At 40.3% G+C, this 20481-nt stretch overlaps 1 protein-coding gene across 3 annotated transcripts in view; it reads left to right on the top strand.

The window, feature by feature from the left end:
- The window catches only part of ATP10B (ATPase phospholipid transporting 10B (putative)), a 187407-nt gene extending 167170 nt beyond the window's left edge, over window positions 1-20237 (top strand). For all 3 annotated transcript variants that reach the window (XM_069969699.1, XM_069969710.1, XM_069969717.1), the window contains 13 exons: window positions 2536-2727; window positions 3940-4519; window positions 5872-5978; window positions 6607-6733; window positions 7819-8003; window positions 10869-11181; window positions 11450-11526; window positions 11824-11949; window positions 14931-15131; window positions 15742-15822; window positions 16799-16903; window positions 17278-17462; window positions 18629-20237. In XM_069969699.1, the coding sequence (XP_069825800.1) occupies window positions 2536-2727; window positions 3940-4519; window positions 5872-5978; window positions 6607-6733; window positions 7819-8003; window positions 10869-11181; window positions 11450-11526; window positions 11824-11949; window positions 14931-15131; window positions 15742-15822; window positions 16799-16903; window positions 17278-17462; window positions 18629-19004 (2655 nt within the window). In that variant the 3' untranslated portion in view covers window positions 19005-20237. The remainder of the gene's footprint in view (window positions 1-2535; window positions 2728-3939; window positions 4520-5871; window positions 5979-6606; window positions 6734-7818; window positions 8004-10868; window positions 11182-11449; window positions 11527-11823; window positions 11950-14930; window positions 15132-15741; window positions 15823-16798; window positions 16904-17277; window positions 17463-18628) is intronic.
- Window positions 20238-20481: the final 244 nt, after the last annotated feature.

Raw genomic sequence — 20481 nt, 5'->3', positions numbered from 1 at the left:
TCTGTTAAGCATGGTGGAGGTAATGTGATGGTCTGGGGTTGCTTTGGTGCTGGTAAGTTGGGAGATTTGTACAGGGTAAAAGGGATTCTGAATAAGGAAGGCTATCACTCAATTTTGCAACGCCATGCAATGCCCAGTGGACAGCGCTTGATTGGAGCCAATTTCATCCTACAACAGGACAATGACCCTAAACACACCTCCAAATTGTGCAAGAACTATTTACAGCAGAAGCAGCAGCTGGTATTCTATCGGTAATGGAGTGGCCAGCGCAGTCACCAGATCTGAACCCCATTGAGCTGTTGTGGCAGCAGCTTGACCGTATGGTACGCCAGAATTGCCTATCAAACCAATCCAACTTGTGGGAGCTGCTTCTAGAAGCGTGGGGTGCAATTTCTCCAGCTTACCTCAACAGATTAATAGCTAGAATGCCAAAGGTGTGCAATGCTGTAATTGCTGCAAAAGGTGGATTCTCTGATGAAAGCAAAGTTTGATGTAAAAACGATGTTGTTTCAAATACAAATCATTATTTCTAACCTTGTCAATGTCTTGACTCTATTTTCTATTCATTTCACAACGTATTGTGGTGAATAAGTGTGACTTTTCATGGAAAACACAAAATTGTTTGGGTGACCCCAAACTTTTAAACGGTAGTGTACGCCGGAAAATACGGTAATAAACCAATCTGTTCAGCATTTCTGTCACTAGTGTATGGTGCCCTCATTTAAGGCGCATAAACCTATTAACAGATTCCACTGCTGTGGTTAGGTAAAAAAAACACAATGTATGTTAGGGAACTTATTAACCCTGTTCTCTAGGATTCCACTTATTTTCTTTGTTTAAAATATAAATTTGAGGAGTGAACAAGCAGATGAAATGTTTTCTACATTATGATTAGTTCTGAGTTACTGCATTTCCCATCTGCCAAATGCAAATCACTATAATACAGCTCAGAGATTATTCCTGAGGCTTTAATACTTCACAAGGTTTAGTTTTCCTTTTTATTTGTATCGCTGGTGGCACACTTTTAATTTTAGAGCCTAAAGAAACCTCATCCTTCACACAATGTAGAATTACTATAGTCAGCCATGGTCAAGGCCTTGGAGCTTAGTTTTCTGTTCCTTCCAACACCTGCCTATCTATAATTCTACCTAAACTTATGAAAACTTCTACATGCTCAATAGGGCAAGTATTCCCCAAAAGGCCAGCTTCAGATGAGCATAGGATAAGATGGCCACTTTTTTACAGTCCTGTTAAGGGTGCGTTCACACGTACAAGATCTGCAACAGATTTGATGGCACAGATTTGAAGTTGCAGATTCAATGCAAAGTAACTCTGCGCCATCAAATCTGCTGCAGATCCTGTACGTGTGAACGCACCTTAAGGGTTCATAACATTGCAAATGAAATAGCAACTCTGTTATCTAAAGTTAAAGGGGTTGGCCACTTTATAGTGAAATTGCTCAGTATACAGTATTAGTAACTGTACGTACAGCACTTACTGACAGCAGCTCCCTGTGTACTTCATAGAGCTAATATCAGACTTCCCTCCTCCAGGCTGTGCTGCCCTGCTCTGTGGTGATTCTGTCCATGAGATGGCTGACATGGAAGAGCATGTAACCATGCCCCACCCCACAGTGTCCACCACTGAGCCTGTATATGTCTATGATGGACACTAGGGGGTGGGGCATGGTCACATGCTCCTCCATGTCGGCCATCTTATGGACAGACTCACCACAGAGCAGGACAGCATAGCCTGGAGGAGGGGAGTCTGATATTAGCTCTATGAAATACACAGGGAGCTGCTGTCAGTAAAAGCTCTTAGCACAGTTACTAATACTGTACCCTGAGCAATTTTACTATAAAGTGGCCATCCCCTTTAAAGTTATCTAATACTGCATTCTGATCGGATTACAATAAACCAATTTGCTTTGGCAAAGTAGTACAGATATCTATATCATACAAAAAAATGGGGTCTCATCGTCGAGACATTATATAGACAGCACAATAGTAAAAGTAGTAAAAAAAAAACAAATCTACTAAGTAACATTAAAACAAAAACTTCATCCTTCACATCCTGCAAATTGCTCTCCTTTGGCCAACAATGCCTTTGCGATAGTAGATGAGATCATGTCATTCCATTAATTATCAAATATATAAAAATAACATCTGTTCTAAAAACAAACTGTGAATACTGGACAGGTTCCAGAGAACAAGTAATGAAATCTACTCCATCCAGATGCCGGCTCCAAGACAAATGCTACTAATTGGGATACAGTCAGGCAGAGAAAAATGAATAAAATAAAGGGAAGCTGCACGCTATTAGAATCCTAAAGCCTAAAAATACCCATTCTTCCAGGATCATGTTTGTGTTCTGTGTTTCCGCATAATGCCGGGTTTCGAGCAGTCAAATTATTTTCACGTTGAGACATCTTGTCAGCACCATTGGGAAATAAGAGGTCCCTCTTTATACAGATGCATAGAGGCAGGTTGTGAAGTACAAAAACAAGATGAAATGGAGTTTTCTAATCTATTTCAGGAAAAAGATGTAACCCCGGATCAGATGCTGTTAAAGAAGGTCAGAGAAGCCTCAGTCCACATTGAAGCTCTGTCTCCATTTAAGCCACAAAGCAACGCCAGACCTTCAAGTTCTCCGTATATTGATTTCTTCCTGGCTTTGGCCATCTGCAATACTGTAGTGGTCTCTACAGCAACTGAGCCAAGGCAAAGGGTAAGCCCCATGGACTTTAAACTGTATGCACTTTATCCTTAAGTCATCCTCACCACAAAACTGAAATCGAGCTTTGTTATAATCCACATCTATTGGCTGTTTTTCTAGAATTGTCATTGCACAAGGTTCTATCTGTTCTTATTAAGTAAATAAACATAAAAAAGGTGATCGCTATACCTGAAGATATGATATATTGCTACATATTAATAGAAAATAATGATTGAAATAATGTATTGTAAAACACCTTTAGGGTAGCTTCACACATACCGGATCCGCAGCGGATTTCACGCTGTGAGTTTGCAGCGAAATCCGCTACGGATTCTGGTAGTGTGAAGTTGAATGGGTCACATTTTTATTCCGCTGCCAGTATGTGACCTGGCCCCTTCAACCGTCCACAGCCCCCGACGCTGCGGCTGTGTGTGAGGCAGCACTGATTGGCTGATGGGGACTGCCTGGAGTCGGGCAAACACAGCCGCAGCGCCGAGCAGGTAATGTATGCTCAGGGCTGGGGGCTGTGGGGGGTTAAAGGGGCTGGGTTACATATTCACAGTGAAATGAAAATTCCGCTGCGGATATGTAACCCCAGAGACCTTTCACACTACCAGGATCCGCTTCACTACCGGATTTCACTTAAAACTCGCAGAGTGAAATCCGCTGCGGATCCGGTACTTGTGAAGCTACCCTTAAAAGTCCTGACTTTGTTGGTTTATAGCAAGGATGGGGAAACTTCGGCCCTCCAGCTGTTCCTCATCCCTGGTTTAAAGGTATACAAATAAACCTATGATAGAAATAGGCTACCGATACAAAAACCCTTTGATTCTGGCCTTCACATGTTTACCTGCAGTACATTCGCTTTAAGATTTCCACATGAAAGCCCATGCTGCAGTCCTTTTTTTGAATTGCGGGTTGGTTTCCACGTACAGCACCGATCTATTCCCAGGGCACTTGGGGGTAAAGCACTGGAGGCAGGCCAGCCTGCGTCCAGTGGGAGGAGACCCCCACCCCCTATGATGCGGCTCTATTGCACTGGAGCCCCCCTCCAGTGCTGAACCCCCGTCCGGTGCCCGGGAATACAACGGACAATGGAACCGGCTTCCTTCCATCGCCGCCGTTCTATCCATGTGAAAATCTCAAAGCAGATGTACTGCTGGTACATTCGCTTTAATTTTTTTATTTCACTTTTAGTCATTGGCTTCTTTGTTAATTTTTAAGGTTACCATGACTCCATTGCTGAAACCTTCAGCACCATCCTTGGAGAAATTTCAGCATCTGCTCCAGAGGCTAAAAATGATGCGGCTCAGCCAGTCATCCTCCACTACTCCCTCCAGCTCTGACCCCGCAACACCATCCAGTTCAAAGAGGAACAAAGTCAGTCCAGATACCACATCTCGATCTAGTTCAGGTGAAGCTGAAAACCAAAGTAATGGGAGAGATGACTCTTCAACAAGCAGGACCAGCGCCGACAACTGTATTGATGAAATGTTTGCTGCCGTGGGTACACTCCATATAGAAGACGAGTTTTTATATGAGGCTGAGAGTCCCGATGAAGCTGCACTGGTGCATGCTGCCAGAGCTTATAGCTTTACCTTAATGTCCCGCACCCCTGACCAGGTAACAATACGGCTTCCACAGGGGACCCTGCTAACCTTTGACCTCCTCTATACCTTGGGATTTGATTCTGTCAGAAAAAGAATGTCTGTGGTGGTCCGTCACCCAATAACTAGAGAGATCATCGTATACACCAAAGGAGCTGATTCTGCGATCATGGATCTATTAGCTGACCCAGCCAAAGGTAAGCACCATAAAAATTTAGCTGGACAGCAGTGCAGTCATAACTATGATATGGTTACCATTGTGTTCATGTAAGTGGAAACCTCTTCTATTGGATAAAAAAGGAACTTGTCACATTAAAGATGCAATCCAATCTAGAAGCAGTATGTTATGGAGCAGTAGGAGCATTTCTGGGCTTACTAGTCAAATGGGCGGTCCTACACAGTGATTGGCAGCTTTTTCAGTATGCACACTTGTACGCAGATAGCTATCAATAACTGAGTAGGACCACCCCCATGACTACTTAGCCCAGCATAAGCAGAGAGTTACATGAATAAATGACAAGTTATCCTGAACGTTTTCCCACAAGGCTGTATAACAATCTGCTCAGTTTCAGTTTCATTTATTATGAATCAAGATGTAAACCAGTAGAATACATAAAGATACATGATAGGTCTATCCTCAAAGTACCAAGTAGCCCAGTATTTATGTATTAAAATTGAACCTTTGAATTTTATTGAATAAATACTGGGACAGACCTACCATGTTTTGTCTTGTAAACTTTTTAGTGCATTTTGTGGGTAGTGCAGTTGTCTGTTTCACCTCGGTACCTTATCAGTAGGTGAGCTGCACTAAAGTTGTTGTTCATTCTAGTAGAATACATATCCCATGGTGTATACTTGCAGTAGATAAGGACTATAAATCAAAGGGAACCAATCAGTACAATTGTGCTGATAGATCTATGCTGTGCAGCAAGGAATTATATTGTACAGCTCCCCCAGGCTATTAGCCGTGTCTGCATTCGTAATTCTAGATTGGGGGAAAAAGGAATTTTATTCTGGCGCATGAAGCTGCGAGAGGGGCAGGGTTCTCTACGTGACTAGTCACTGCTCTCTGCCTGCTAGTGCACAGTATGGGGATTATTGACAGGCAGCTCTCTGCCCAGATGACTAGTTGCCGCTTCTCTCCCGGCCTTTGCGCACTAGAATAAAACTTCCTTTTCCCATATGTAAAGCTTCCGCTGCACACACAGCTGCTAGCCTTGGGGAGTTGTGCTGATTGATTCCCTTTAAATACTGAATGTGACTTTTCTTACATCAATACTATGTAACTTATTTGTAATGGTTAAAGGTATCCAGTTCTGCAGGACAAAAATGCCCCTTCTCTTACCAGGCAGCTGCTGCTTTGGTAATGACCATGTTTGATAATGGGACTTGCAGTAAGCTGCAATACCAGGCATAGCCACTACCAAAGGTATGGAGCTGTGTCTAGTAAAAGAGCTTCTGTGCTTCTCAGCAGTAAGATGCCCTGTGATCAGCTTAGGAAATAGATATTGTTTAGAGTGGATGTTAATAGAACTTTTTTTTCGTTAAGTTAATATAAGCGAGGGAAAAACCTTACGGAAGATCCAGTCAAGAACCCAGAGACACCTCGACTGGTATGCAAGAGATGGTCTGAGAACCCTGTGCATAGCTAAAAAGGTAAGGAGTGCTGGTCACCTTTCACCTGTAACTGCTGGCCTGGTTACTAGTTACTCCCAGCGTTTCTGCTTTCGGATCATTGTAACTACATGATAAGAATTACAACCAGGAAATAGTTGGAGAAAAAACAGTCTGATCATTATCATTATTATATCTGAGTTTGACGTGTTGAGCAGCAATAAATTCTTTAAAGCTTTTAAACCAAGACATACAGACTATGTTCCATGGCTGCAGTTCAGATACACGATCATCATGATATTTACTGTACAAAAGTTTATGGTTAATAAAGCTTACAGACACCAGGAAAAAGGAACAGATGTACTGGGTATATTGCATGTATAGAACACTAAAGCAGAAATGGGCCTTTTTGGAGTCAATAAGGGTAGTTATTTATGGTCTTGTACCATCAACAACTATCAATAAAGTTCTTGGTTAACCTATGCCACGTGTGCAACAGGTGGACCATTTGCTAACAATCCATTAAGATGGTCTTCACACCAAACTTTGAGACCAGAAAGTTTAATCTTGGCTTCCTCAAACCAGATAATTTTGTTTCTCAGTCTAAGAGTTTTTCAGGTGCTTTTTGCAAACTTCGTGGAGTCATCTTCATCTTTATATCTGTTCTTAGGTTCTGAGTGAGGAAGACTTTGAACGTTGGTCAAATTTCCGTGAAGAAGCTGAAGCCGCCATTGACAACAGAGAGGAATTGCTTATGGAAACTGCCGAGCATCTGGAAACTAATCTTACTCTTCTTGGTAAGTTCCACAAACTGTACTATAAGAATGGATGTTTTCCACAGGACAAGATGTGCAACATGATGGACACCCTTACTCTAGTTTATTTAACTGCTTCTTCATGTGTCCCACCAAGCTGTTGTCTACTAAGAGTGACAAGTATTGTTCACAGAATTACTGGCATTGGAAATTGTCTCTCTTTGCACAAAATATCAATTTTCTTTCCATGTTAATGCCTCAAACAAAACACTTGTCCCATTCAATATTAACATGATACCTAAAACCTGCCTAGAGGCAAACACAGTACTCCAGGCCTACCTCAGGCATAGGGGCACTTTGTACTGGAATGGTTTGGTTAAGCATTGTGGGACATTAGTATTTTAGGCTAAATTCATGTCAGGTGTAAAGTTGCGCTTCTCTTATTTAAGTTCCTTCTAAATATTAATATAAAGTACCAGGAGCGACTTACATGACTACAACAATAGGGCTCCCACATTCAGTTTCCTATCTAAAGGTGTCTGATCTTATGACATTTGTGGTGACCACTCCTCTTCCTGTAAATCCCTCTGGGGATAATTTTAAAAGCCATATACCTAATATTTAGGCAACTTTAGATAGAAGAGGGAGGTTAAAAAAAATACCAGTCTCTTAGCTGGTGGCTGTTTGAAAAGTTATAAAAATGTGTTTTTCTTCCAAGCTTAAGTGTCATAGAGGCTGTGCTAATTGCAGCTTGCATGCCTCCTCCCTCCTCCATTCCTTCCTGTCCTGCGTGATTGATGTACAAGGTTCAAGGTTCAGTGCTGGAAGCCAAGCAGGTAGGGAGGGAGAATACTTGCATAAGACAGCTCAGCACGACCTCTAGAACTCTTGAGCTTGAAAGGAAAACATGATTTTATAACTTTGCAGTCACCAGCTTAGAGAGGCACAATTTTACATTACCTTACAGATATTAGCTAACTGCTCATGTCAGCAGCTCAGAGCATGATATAAATCAGACGGACCCCTTTAAACAAGTGTGGATGACTGATAAATACTGGAATTATTGTAAACAATAAATTTTATCTATTTCATATCATATTATTGTGTTTTTGCTTGTCAATATTAAGGTGCAACAGGGATAGAGGACCGTCTTCAGGACGGTGTTCCAGACACCATCGCTGCCTTGAGAGAAGCCGGTATCAACATCTGGGTGCTAACTGGTGACAAACAAGAGACTGCCGTTAATATTGCCTACTCGTGCCAACTTCTGGATCAGAGTGACATGGTCTTCACAATTAATACTGAGAGTAAGGTATGTTGAATTATGGTTACACAATGACAAAAGGATAAATACCCCGGGACTACAACTATAAGGAGTCCCTACTATTGCATCCCTACCTCGTGCTTACTCCTTGCATTCTCTCTGAAAGTTTATCCTGGGATCAGTTGAGGTCACATTGCCCCCTCCCACCCCCAACACTGATTAGCTTGTACTCCCCTATTATGCTGATAGGGGACAAATTTCAGACCCCTTTAAATTTGTGTCAAGTGACACATTAGGTATTAGGCACTGTAATTTAGGCACTCTGACACTTTTAGGCAGAAATCATATGGCCGTCTTATGTGGGTACTTGTCTTATGTTTTTTTACTTGAATGGGGACCTATCTAGACAATATTATTTCCAATGTCAGCCACAGCTTTTATAAACTCTAAATTATATATATATATATATATATATATATATATATATATATATATATATATATATATATATAATATTGTGTGTGTGTGTACACCTTACATACTGTACTATGCACTCTCTGGAGCTAGCTTCCTATTGTATTATGCCACTTCATATAATACCGGGGTGTGTGCTTAAACAGGTTCGACACTTGGGCCTTTCATAGTTAAATTCAACTTAATGGATTATATAGATATTATTATAGTCCTTTTACAGTGTATGACTATTATATTCCAGGATATAGTAAATGCAATATTTTCTATAAAATAAAAGCCCAGTAAACCTATTTAATATATTTTCACACAAACTGTAAATGGCAGGCACGTATGGAAGGTAAGCCTGTGCAATATCATATGCTGTATAGTGACAGAGATGGGTGCAGCATTAGACGTCATACTTTGTTTGGTGGAAAAACACAAGTGCAAAGTTACTTGTTAAAGATTCTTGTGGGATTTATTTTGTCACTAAATTTCACGCACACACATGTTAGACACCCAGTCATAAAGCGATTGTGCAAGCGATTGCGGCGGCTTCTCCTTGGGGGTCAAAACCGACTTTGTCCTATTCATGGAAGCAGGGTGGAAAAAGCACATGGCATACGTAGCTGGATCCAAGGGGACACGCGAAACGTTCATTTACTGTAGTCAGAAAAATTGTATGTGCCGTGTGATATCATTTTGAAGCATTCAGTTAACACAGCATATGGAATGTATGGTACAGTAAGGTTACAATTATAATGTCACATCTGTTATATAACACTTGGGGAGGGGGAGGGGGAATTCCTTCCAGAATGAACATGCTAAAGATTACGCATTGTATATGTGGGTTACATGGCACCTACTATGGCATCAAGATGTTAGTTTCCTGGCATGTTTTTTTTTGTTTGCTCTGATATATATATATATATATATATATATATATATATATATATATATATATATATATATATATATATATTATATAGTAGTATTGGAGTTCTTAAAGCGTAACTGTCATTTCAGGGCCATTTTTCTGAAAACATTAAATATCAACAGTACAAGCGATTTTAAGAAACTCTGTAATAGGTTTTATGTACTAAAAGAGTTTCCTTCTGGACTGAAAAAGCAATCTCCCAGCCTCCCCCCTCACATCAGATGAAGCAGGATTTCTGTCTCCATTATGTGGCTATGGAGAGGGGAGGGGCTGTTAGGAGTGACTGAGCACAGAGCAGTCCTGCACAGCACAACACCCTGCAATCTTCTCTCAGTAAGTTCATAGATAAGCATTGACCTTTCTGACACCAGAATTTAGCGTTTTAGGTGCCCAGAGAGTCTACAAACAGCTGACCTTCATGTCACCTCTTCCTGCTCCCTCATCTCCCTCGGCCCCTCCCCCCTTCATAGGCTTACAATGGAGAGGGCAGAGCCCGTCTTCACTGGCTTCTCTGTAATGAAGACGTGTTTGCCTGATAATGCACAGATAAGAAGTCAGGGGGGGAGGCTGGGAGATTGCTTCTTGAGTACAGAAGGAGGCTTTTTTGGCTGATGAAACCTATTACAGAGTTTCTTAAAATCGCTTATACTACTGATTTCTGCAATAAAAAAAAAACATGACAGTTACGCTTTAAGTTTTATTAATTTCTAGGCTATTAGAAAATAACATTGGTGGTTGTAAGGGGGTCCCAGTACCTTGGGGATTGTCATAGCTTTATATTTATTCATGGACATTACACCATTGAAATCAATATTAGCGCCAGTGGCATCTGTATTTTTATTGTTAAAGTAGTTATCACAAGATGCAAAGTTGCCCCCTATCCGCACTGAGCTCAGCCATGCTCAGAGTGCCTTTCTCCCTGGTTCATTGTCATCTTAGACTCTCTGTTGGGCTTCGTCTAAGGAGCCTGTCTCCTGCAGCTGGCCAGAGAGAGAAGCTCCTAGCTGCACGCTTCTTCTAGGTTGGGGGCCTCAATACCCAGACCCTGACCAATTAAAACTTTTGACATTTCTGTGTGATGTTTTTTTTTTTTTTTTACTTAGTTACAAGTACACCTTAAGGCAACAACGACTTATACTATATTCTCCCTTCTATGACTGCCTGCCATTATTTGTAAAAGGTGAACAGGCCACGGGCCAGACCTTACACATTCTCAAACCCATGTGCGACACATGCAAATCTCTGTTTGGGAAGTGTCGCTTACACACAGCTGGGTGACATGGCAGTGTTCTGCGGCCAACAGCTTAAATACATAGCGATAACTACAAGATACACAAAGTGCTTTACAATCTCGGGTGCGCCTCAGGCGTGCCTCACCCTTTTGATGTAACAATATTTTAAGTTGTTGGGCAAGTGTTAACTGAGCTGCGAGGAAAGATGTAGCAGAGCTGGTCTTGTTAAACGTACATTGTCATCTTTAGAACTTGCCATAATGCTTCCTATTCCTGTATTTGGGGTCATAGGAAACCTGTGAATCTATCTTGGACTGCACACTTGAAGAGGTCAAAAAGTTTTTCCCTGAGAAAAAAAAGAGATGTTGCTTTAAAAAACGAAAGACGGAAGATGCTTGTGAGCCATCGATGCCTCGGCCTGAGGTGGGCCTAGTGATTGATGGGACCACATTAGGTGTCGTTTTCCAAGGTGGTTTGGAAGGCAAATTTTTGGAACTGACCAAGTATTGTCGTTCGGTCCTGTGCTGTCGTGCTACGCCTCTACAGAAGAGTATGGTGGTCAAACTGGTGCGTGACAAGCTGAAGGTCATGACCCTTTCTATAGGTAACTATCCGATCATCACTTATTAATATACACTGCAATGTTGTTTTTTATTTTTATTTAATATACTAGTAACTCCTACAATACAGTAATTACAAGCCCACATCATTTTTTGGGGCAGTCTTCTTCCTGTACACAATCTAAACATTGTCAACAGGACTAGCTGCATGGTTATCTGTATACTGCATGTTTCTACAATGTACAATGCACTGTGGTGATAGGAGACAAAACAAAATATGTATTTGGACTAACCATTTATCATTTCTTTTAGGTGACGGTGCCAATGATGTCAGTATGATTCAGTGCGCAGACGTTGGGATTGGGATTTCTGGCCAAGAAGGCATGCAGGTACACCTCTCCATCCGCCATATGTCACAAAATTGCCCTGATGGACAAATAGTGATCTTTAACCTCTATGAGCTTTGATCTTTGTCCTTTTTACCTGCATTAATGGAAGTAATTATGGCAACAATGTTCCATCAGATTAACCTTAGAAGGCCATCAGGGCCATCCATGGGAATATTTACAGGAAGAGAGAAAAGTTGACTGATATGTTTATTTTGAATATTCAGATTCTGAATAATGTTTATATGCAGATCCGTCAGGCCTAGAGATTGTTAATCTGTATTTCCTTCTCAATTCCAGGCTGTTATGTCCAGTGATTTTGCCATATCGCGCTTCAAGCATTTAAAGAAACTACTTCTTGTCCACGGTCATTGGTGCTATACCCGACTAGCAAATATGGTCATCTACTTCTTCTATAAAAATGTGGTATGTTTCCCTTTTTAAATGTAGAAATCATAATCATTGTGGCTGTGAATGGCAAGAATAACAATTCCATAACTAATATGGAGGCTGGTAGAGAGGGAGGACACCATATTTTTATCACTGAAGAGTGGCACCAGATAGTGGTAAACCAACAAACATACAACAGTTAGACTGGATGGTTTGGATGATGGGGAATGAATATGTCAGCCTGTGAGCATTGTTTGTCCGAAGTACCAGGAATAAGAAAAGAAGCATTGTGAGTGTGTCTTCCATCTATGGAGTGACCCAACAAGCACCAAAGGTTACAAGGTACTGTTGTATGTTTGTGGGTTTACCACTATCTGGTGCCACACTTTTGTGATAAAAAAAAAGTTGTAGAACAGACTAGGTGGGGTCCGATCGATTTGGAGGAACATATATATTAAGTGCGACTATTGGTTGTTTGATCATGGAGGACAACATATGACATTATACTGTACCTTAGAGCAGTGTTCCCCAACTTCACCTCTCAAATACCCCCAGCGGATCATGATGCAATGACTATACTTATATCCTGAAAATATGACCTGCTGAAGGGGGGGTAATTGAGGACTGGAGTTGAGGAAAACTGCCTTAGAGATTACTTCAGTAGTATGATGCTATCCACTCTAGATCATGCTCAGAATTGAAGGGTTGAGCCTCAGGATGCATGCCGCCTCCCTCCCCCACCCTTTCCTGTGTTCACTGACAGAAGTGCATGGTGCGTTACTGGAATACAAGCACTGCAGGTCAACCAGTCAAGGCAGGTAGGAGTGGGGGAGAGGAGGCATGTATCCTAAGCCTCATCAGAGCCTCCTCGACAGTTTAAGGGCAAACTGACCCCTTAAAAGCAGCTTCCTACTATCTATTAAATTTACTGTAAAGGAATGAGGTGATAAATGTCATAGTTCATAAGGTTCATCACAGTTATTAGAGAGCAAGACATCCACATCGGTGTTCCGGCCTCTTTGGTTGCTTAGATTACCGGTTGCTATAAACAACATATCTACTTTCCTTTGGACTTTTTTTATACCTATTTTTGAATAGCGATAGAGAATGCCTTTGTTTTGTCTGTCAAGCGCAGAAACAAAACTTCAGCTGTGTTGTGACACCATTGTGATGTTGTAGTCCAGGAGTAATAAGTATGGAGACACCTGCGTGAGATTCTTCTCCGGTGATGCACAGCTGTCTCAAGCAGCGGAAGGTTTTCCTTCATCTGTATGAGTAATCTATGTATAGTCGGTAATTGATTATGGCATCCATCAAATTAAATTAGCGCTAACAATTTGCATACACAACACATAATTTATGATGGTTATAGACGCAGACAATGCTAATGTAAGAAAACGTGTGAAGATGGAACGTGAAATTATATTAGCTTTTAGTCGTCCTGGCAACCACTTTTTGTGAAATTCCTTTCCCTTTCTTTTCCTGACGCCGATCACATTAAGCACTTTTTTTTTTTGTTTAAAGTTTAATAATGCAAATCAAGTGATTACTGAAAATGGAGCTAATCTGAATAAATGAATCGCATGCAGACAGAACGCCGACATCTTTAAATTCAAAGGGGGAAAAAAAAGAGAAACTAAAAATAAAGATGTATTTTCTTTATTTCATATTTAATGAAGGATAAAGACTTAAAGCCAAGAGAAATCTTTAAACAGTTTTTTTCCCTTCCGGTATTATTACGGCTCAATAGAAGACAAACTCATTAATCTTAAAAAGCTTGCCACCAACATAAAAGCTCCACTATCTTACCCATTAACTTGTGAATATGTTCATCACGTTTGTAAATGAATAGGATTCTTCCACAGGGATAATGGATCCGCAGAAGTCAGATCAATTCTGCTCACTTTGTACTGAGTCATGTTTATGACTATTGCTTTAGTGAAAGACCAGTCAATACGGCAGGTGCTATTATGTCAATAGAAAGCTATTACAAGAGGGTTGGATTAGAGCAACGGATAGTATACAGGGGGATACCTTAGGACCACAGCAGTGTATCGGGTATTTCCACTTTATACTATTTAAAAAGAGGCGACATCTCAGTCTTTCCTTTATAAGGCCTTATTCACACGTTCAGTATTTTTTTCATGTCCGTAGATCCCTCCCAGAGTCCCCAAAAATATATCAATATAGTTGAAATAACAGACCACAAGAAATGCTAAAACTATTATTATAAAACTAATAATAATAATACTCTTTGGTATATATGTTTGCTGTTTTTTCTGCTCAATATGTGAATATTAGCCAAGTATTCATGCATAAAACTAAATGTATCATTATAACATCATCCCAATCTGCTCTTGGTCTTTGCCATTAAAGGGTTTGTGTGGGTAAACCATGCCTGCTAATGATGACCAATAGCTGCACAATGTCACCGCAATGGCGAGATGTAGCGAATGGACATCACTTGTGGGTATGGATGATCAGGATGTACACCCACTATCTAGGAGGGTATACATCCAAGACATGGAAATACAGCAAGAAGCAAGGGAATGCAGAAAGTAGGCTTGAGCCAAGTCAAGCCAAGTCAAGCCAAGCCAAGCCAAGTTAATTTTTTTTAACAGCATTACAGGTTAAGGGAAGGAGCTAAGCAGATTGATAGTTGTGCCCTAAAGATTTAGTGTAACTATTTTGCAATTCTTATTCATCCTGGGATTAGGAGTCCAGTGGGCAGTCTCACTATTCTAAAACTGGCACTGATATATATGAATAAGATTATTCCTTTTTCCACAACACTACATGTCATTTTATCATTATCAAATTATGATGGTAGATCGGACAGGTGACAAGTATTATTTAGGTCTTGTCTAAGTATCCAGAATATTTATTTGTACGTGTTGATGTTGAGCTGCACGTAAATGTTAGCTACTAGTCACTCTCATGTTTCCTTCTGAATGGAGTCTATTGAATACCATTATTCACATGGTTGATGGTTCGTTCTTCTTTTCTTGTTCGGCCAGGCATATGTCAACCTCCTGTTCTGGTTCCAGTTCTTCTGTGGCTTCTCAGGTACCACAATGATTGACTATTGGCAGCTGATCTTCTTCAATCTCTTCTTCACATCTGTGCCTCCACTCGTGTTTGGAATTATGGACAAGGATGTCTCGGCAGAAACCCTTATGAGTTTGCCAGAGCTTTACAAAAGTGGACAGCGGTCTGAGGTACGCCATGTCGGCCTAATAAACCCAGTGTTTTAATTCACCTTCAGAGCTGTCAAAATGATGCGATTTTTCTTTGATTCTGATTACCCTTGGCAAACAGTATCCCCGAAGAAGCATATTAATTTTACATAGCGAGGCAAATTGCTTTTGTTCTCTATCTGAACAACCTTGTTAATATTTAATTGAATACATTTATATACTTTTCACTAAGTTACCAAGTAGCAATATACAGGGGATGAGTGGTTCGTGGAAAGAATGTTCTGATGACATTTAGTAAGCTTAATACATTGAAGTGAAAGGATACTACTACTGCTCTAATATACAGATATGTCTAGTCTTTGCGCTCCAATATATCCACATATAAAGCCTCTGACCTTTCTTTATGGTTGTGAACGCTGCCAAAGTTCAAGATCTGTACATGTGTACATGTGTTATTGACTATTGGTATTATAAATGGCAATGGGGCCATTAGGTGGCAATGAGACCATTAGGTAGACAGAAATGTTTATTATTATTTTATTATTATTATTATTATTATTATTTATTTATATATATATAATATTTTTTTTTTGTGTGTGTGTAAACTTTGACCATATGTTTCTAATTTTAGTCATACAAAATGTCTTCGTTTTGGTTAGCCATCCTGGACGCCTTTTATCAAAGTCTTGTCTGCTTCTTTGTTCCTTTTCTAGTAAGTAATTCATTTTTTCTACAATTTGAGACTTATTATTTTTATGAAGAACTTGTCAAAAGTTTTCTGCTGCTTGGACCACAGGCAGCATAAAACCCATGGTTTTACAATGAACTATGGGTTACTCTGGGACGCTGCTGTGTTTTAATGTGGTTATCCAGGCAAAAAAAAAAAAAATGGCCGCTTTCTTCCAGAAACAGCACCTCTCCTGTCCTCAGTTTGAGTATTGCAGCTCAGTTCTTCTGAAGTTAATGGGGCTGAATTGCAATACCACACACAACCTGGGGACATGTTTGGTGCTGTTTTAGCAAGAAAATAGCTCTTAGTTCTAATCCTGGAAACAAGCCAGGACTGAGGTGACTAGTAATCTCGGAGGTCGCAGATAGCGTCTCCCCTTGAAATTGATTGACAGATCTTTTCCTGTTGGTTAATGGATCTCTCCCTGTATACAAAGCCCAGTGGGACCAGCTAGAAGCAGTCTGGGACCACCCAGATTATTTTTTCTGGCTAATCTGAGAACTATGATTCCTAAACAATGCCGAATATTCTAGAAAATGCCAGGATAACATATTTATTGAGATGGAAGAAAATTGGAGGTTTTTCTGTTTGGAACATAAAGCAATTACAAAAACATTTAATGGTCTCTTATAGAACAAACCAAACAGGATAACTCCAATTGATAAATTAATAAAAAAAATGTACTCAGAAGTAAGTTATGAATAACCAGACAGTAGCACCATGGAATAGAAGTTACCAGAGCGGCTGGTGGTTTATCTGCACAGGTATAGCTGCATGTATTCCCAGACATATAGCTATTAATGGGTTCCTGGACATATAGCTACTCATGGGTGTGGCCACATCTATCGGTAATGTCAGAGGTAGATATGCACATTTCTAGATATTGCTTGTCACCATGTAACGTTAAATATAACTCACTTATTTGATGATAATGTTTGCCCTTTTGTTTCCCTTCTAGACATACTATAAATCTGGCGTTGATCTTATATCATTTGGCACTCCTATAAACACTTGTGCCCTCCTTACTATATTGTTCCATCTCGCCATTGAGATTAAAAACTGGGTAAGCTTTACTGTAGCCATCGTCTTGCTTCTCTTGTCTAAGATCATTCTTTGCTTTCTCTCACGTTAACGATTTTGTGGAGGAATAATTGATTAAATAAAGTAAACCCGAGTACAGTCTCTGCTGTCCATATACAATACTCTGCCGGTACCATGTGGAGATTTCTCACTGGGCTCTCACTTATCATGCAGTACCTAAGGCCTATATATGTCATAGGGTTAGGTTTATATACCTCTTTTGTACCCTGTTTCTATACACTTGTCAATTTACATTATGTCCATAGGTTTCTATAGGCCAAAGAATACTGCTGTTTATTACTATTATTACACCTGTTTCCATAAATGCCAATCATCATTTCATATTATTATTTGCAGACGTTAGTACACTGGATCACAATGATTGGAAGCATTGTTGCCTTTTTTGCTGTTTCGTTGGCATATAGTGCCATATGTCTTTTTTGTGAAGTGCCCTCCCCATACTGGATAATGATACAGCAGATGTCAGACCCTGCTTTCTATATGGTCTGCATCTTTACCCCTGTTTTGGCCCTCCTGCCACGGTAAGTCTTTTTCTCTTTTATGTAATTCTTTTTATTTGCTCATTCATATGACGTTTTGGGGTATCTTGCTGGGTATTTGTCAGCATATCAGTATAATATCAGTACCCATTGCCCATAGACCTAAAATAGTCTGTTTGATCTGTCAGGATGACATTAGAAAAGAATAGGGCTCCAAGATGATGCCAATGGCAAAACATATCAACCTTCAACACTTGAATTAGTTATCCAAATTATTTAGGTTCAGGCTATGTATATGTGTTATAGGAATGGTGAGATTTATAGGGCAATGTAATGCTGCTTTTACACAGAAGCGATAATCGGCTTGTGTAAGCGCTGATTGTTATAAAAACCAAATCGTTGCTTCAAAATTGTTAAACGATCGATTGGGCGAATTATCGCTCCGTGTAAACGTAGCATAACTTCTCTTGCCATCCTTATCTTTAATGGATTAGCATATAGAAGTCATAGAAAGGGCCCTTGCTTTTTTAATACCCCTCTATTAACCTGAACAGAAAGTCACTGTAAGGAGCTGTTCCATATTTAGAAGGATTTAATATCTGGATGTGCTGAGCTGAAGTAACCAAATGTTAATGGACATTGTTGTATCAGAACAGTATAGGGATGATGGCAGGAGACCGGTTCAAAAGACCTTCTATAGATTCAGTCTCCTGCAGCAAATAAAAGAACCACCTACCTGATTGCTTCTACCTGCTCATTTAAACAATTACAAAAAAAAACCCAGATATTCTTTAATTTGGCTTCTGTGGTTTGGACAAAAAAACACACAAAAAAAAACAACCAAAAAGTTCAGCAGCAACCTACAGGTGCAAGGGCTTACCGTATATACTCCTCCCAGCGTACACACGACAAACACCTGCTCTGTAGATATTAAAAAGTGAGGATCTTAGCAAACTATTTGATCAAAAAGAGTGTACCATGTCACCAACGTTAAGGTGTCTTCAGAGATATGGTCCCTACTCTAGCATTTTCACACTAGCAATGGCCTCTCCTGGGCTTTAATAAGCCTACAACTGGGCACATAGGAGCCAAATGATCTATTTTATAGCACCCTTGGGACATGGGTGGAGTGCAGGCCAACAGGAGGTTTGGAGCAACATTCCCTCTCATCATATGATGAACATTAACATTTGTAACTTCTTACACAGGTATTTCATCAAAGCCCTAAGAGGGACGTGCGGTGTAGCTCCGACCACTGAAGCTCACAAGCTGGATAAACTGAGTAAAGAGGAACGAGAGTTCAAAATACAAGAATGGAGGGACAGGCGTAAGCAAGAAATGATTTCCAACCACTGCAACACCACAAATGGTTTACCTACAACTCCAGGGAGAGTTCTCCACAACGTGTGCTCACCTAGCCATGGGGACAGCAGTTTCAGTACTCCCAGGGATTTGGACACTTCAAGATCTCCCCTTCCACAACCTGTAGCGACCTCTAAAGGAGTTGCTGATCTCTTAAGAGAGAACACAGACGACTTCAGCAGATCCAACCACCGCAGGTCTATCAGTACGGTCACGGTTTAGACACAGATATTATTGGGAGTTCTCCCAATGTATATGTATATATTGTTCAGCTGCTTTGTAACCCATATTGGGAAATAAGAGGTCAACTTTGCCTCCGTCTCCTCAACTGTGAAGTTGTTTTACACACTGGAAACCAATTTGATAAATTTAAGTGACTGGTGCAATACAGACTTTTTATGAGAAGTAAAAAGAACTCTAGGTGTCTATGAACCTCTACGCAACTACATGAGTCCCCAACCTGATGAGCTGCTGGCAGACAATGGTATAATCTCTCTATTTCCTGTCCAAATTTCTTTTAATACAATGTGGAGCATTGTCTCTATCATGGACGACGATCTGTATCACAAGTTTACAATGTGTCATTTTCTACCAATGAACTATAATTATTTTGTATTCGTTGACAATGAGCCAGTCTTTCCATCATCCATAGCCAGATGATGGCTGCCTATAAACACAGGGGGGGGGTTTGTTGTCTGCACAAGGTAATTGCACAAAAATCCACTGACTTGAATAATGTGTCCTTTAGTCATGTGTGAGTCTTTGGGTGAATTCATCTCACTAATTTAACAATTTGTCACATTCCAGAATCATTTGTTCATTGTGAAGTACGAGAACCGGTCACAGGACATGTCTCTTTTAGATTATATCGGCCATCTTTATGTTGTCCTATGGAGAAAAAAAATCAACATTTTTGCTTTCCACCATTGGGGCAATAGGTGATAAGTCTGATCAGTTGGGGTTTGACCACTGGAGCGTCTCACTAGTTAAATGGAACGGTGATTGGACGTGTTAAGTGCCCATTGGAAGTAAGCCCAAGCCACAAAAATAATAATAAAAAAAAGTATGTGAACTAAGTTAGCATTGCAGCTTGGGGTTAAGCTTTAATGCCTGACACAGCCCATGAAAAAGTGGTGCTGCTTATGGAGAAAAATAACATTACACAACCCCTTTAATATATGGAAGGACTGCAAAAGTCAAGATTGGCTACTTATTCCATGACTTTCTTGCAGATAGATTATTGAAACTAGAGAGTCGAGATGCACACCTCTCCTCCTGGCCCTGTGATTCATACGATACGATGCATTTGCCCCCTTAGTTCCGACTTCATACAGATGTCCTAATGTGAAGAGGACTTGTCCAGGTCTGTTTTATTGCCTAACATAAGCAATCTTGGACCTCACTCCTGTGTGCCAAATAGATGTGTCAAGGGAATGAGATATCCCCATCTCCCGCCCCCCCCCCCCCGCCCCCCGCATGTCTTAAATGCCAATTTCCACTGTAAAAGAATTTCAAGAAAATGTTCTTGACTTGAGCTGCCATGATCAAAGGACACATAGGGCATATAGGCATAAGTGGTATGTTATACCAGTAGACATGTTTCCAGTTCTTCGGTTTATTTATTTTTAGTTTTACCTTTGTGGTGCAATATAAATCAATACTTGAATTCCCGCATTTAATACACTTTACAGAAATACAA

The sequence above is a fragment of the Dendropsophus ebraccatus genome, chromosome 1, assembly GCF_027789765.1.
Source record: "Dendropsophus ebraccatus isolate aDenEbr1 chromosome 1, aDenEbr1.pat, whole genome shotgun sequence".
Lineage (NCBI taxonomy): Eukaryota > Metazoa > Chordata > Amphibia > Anura > Hylidae > Dendropsophus > Dendropsophus ebraccatus.
The sequence above is the reverse complement of the archived record's forward strand: the minus strand, read 5'-3'. Positions and strand labels throughout refer to the sequence as shown.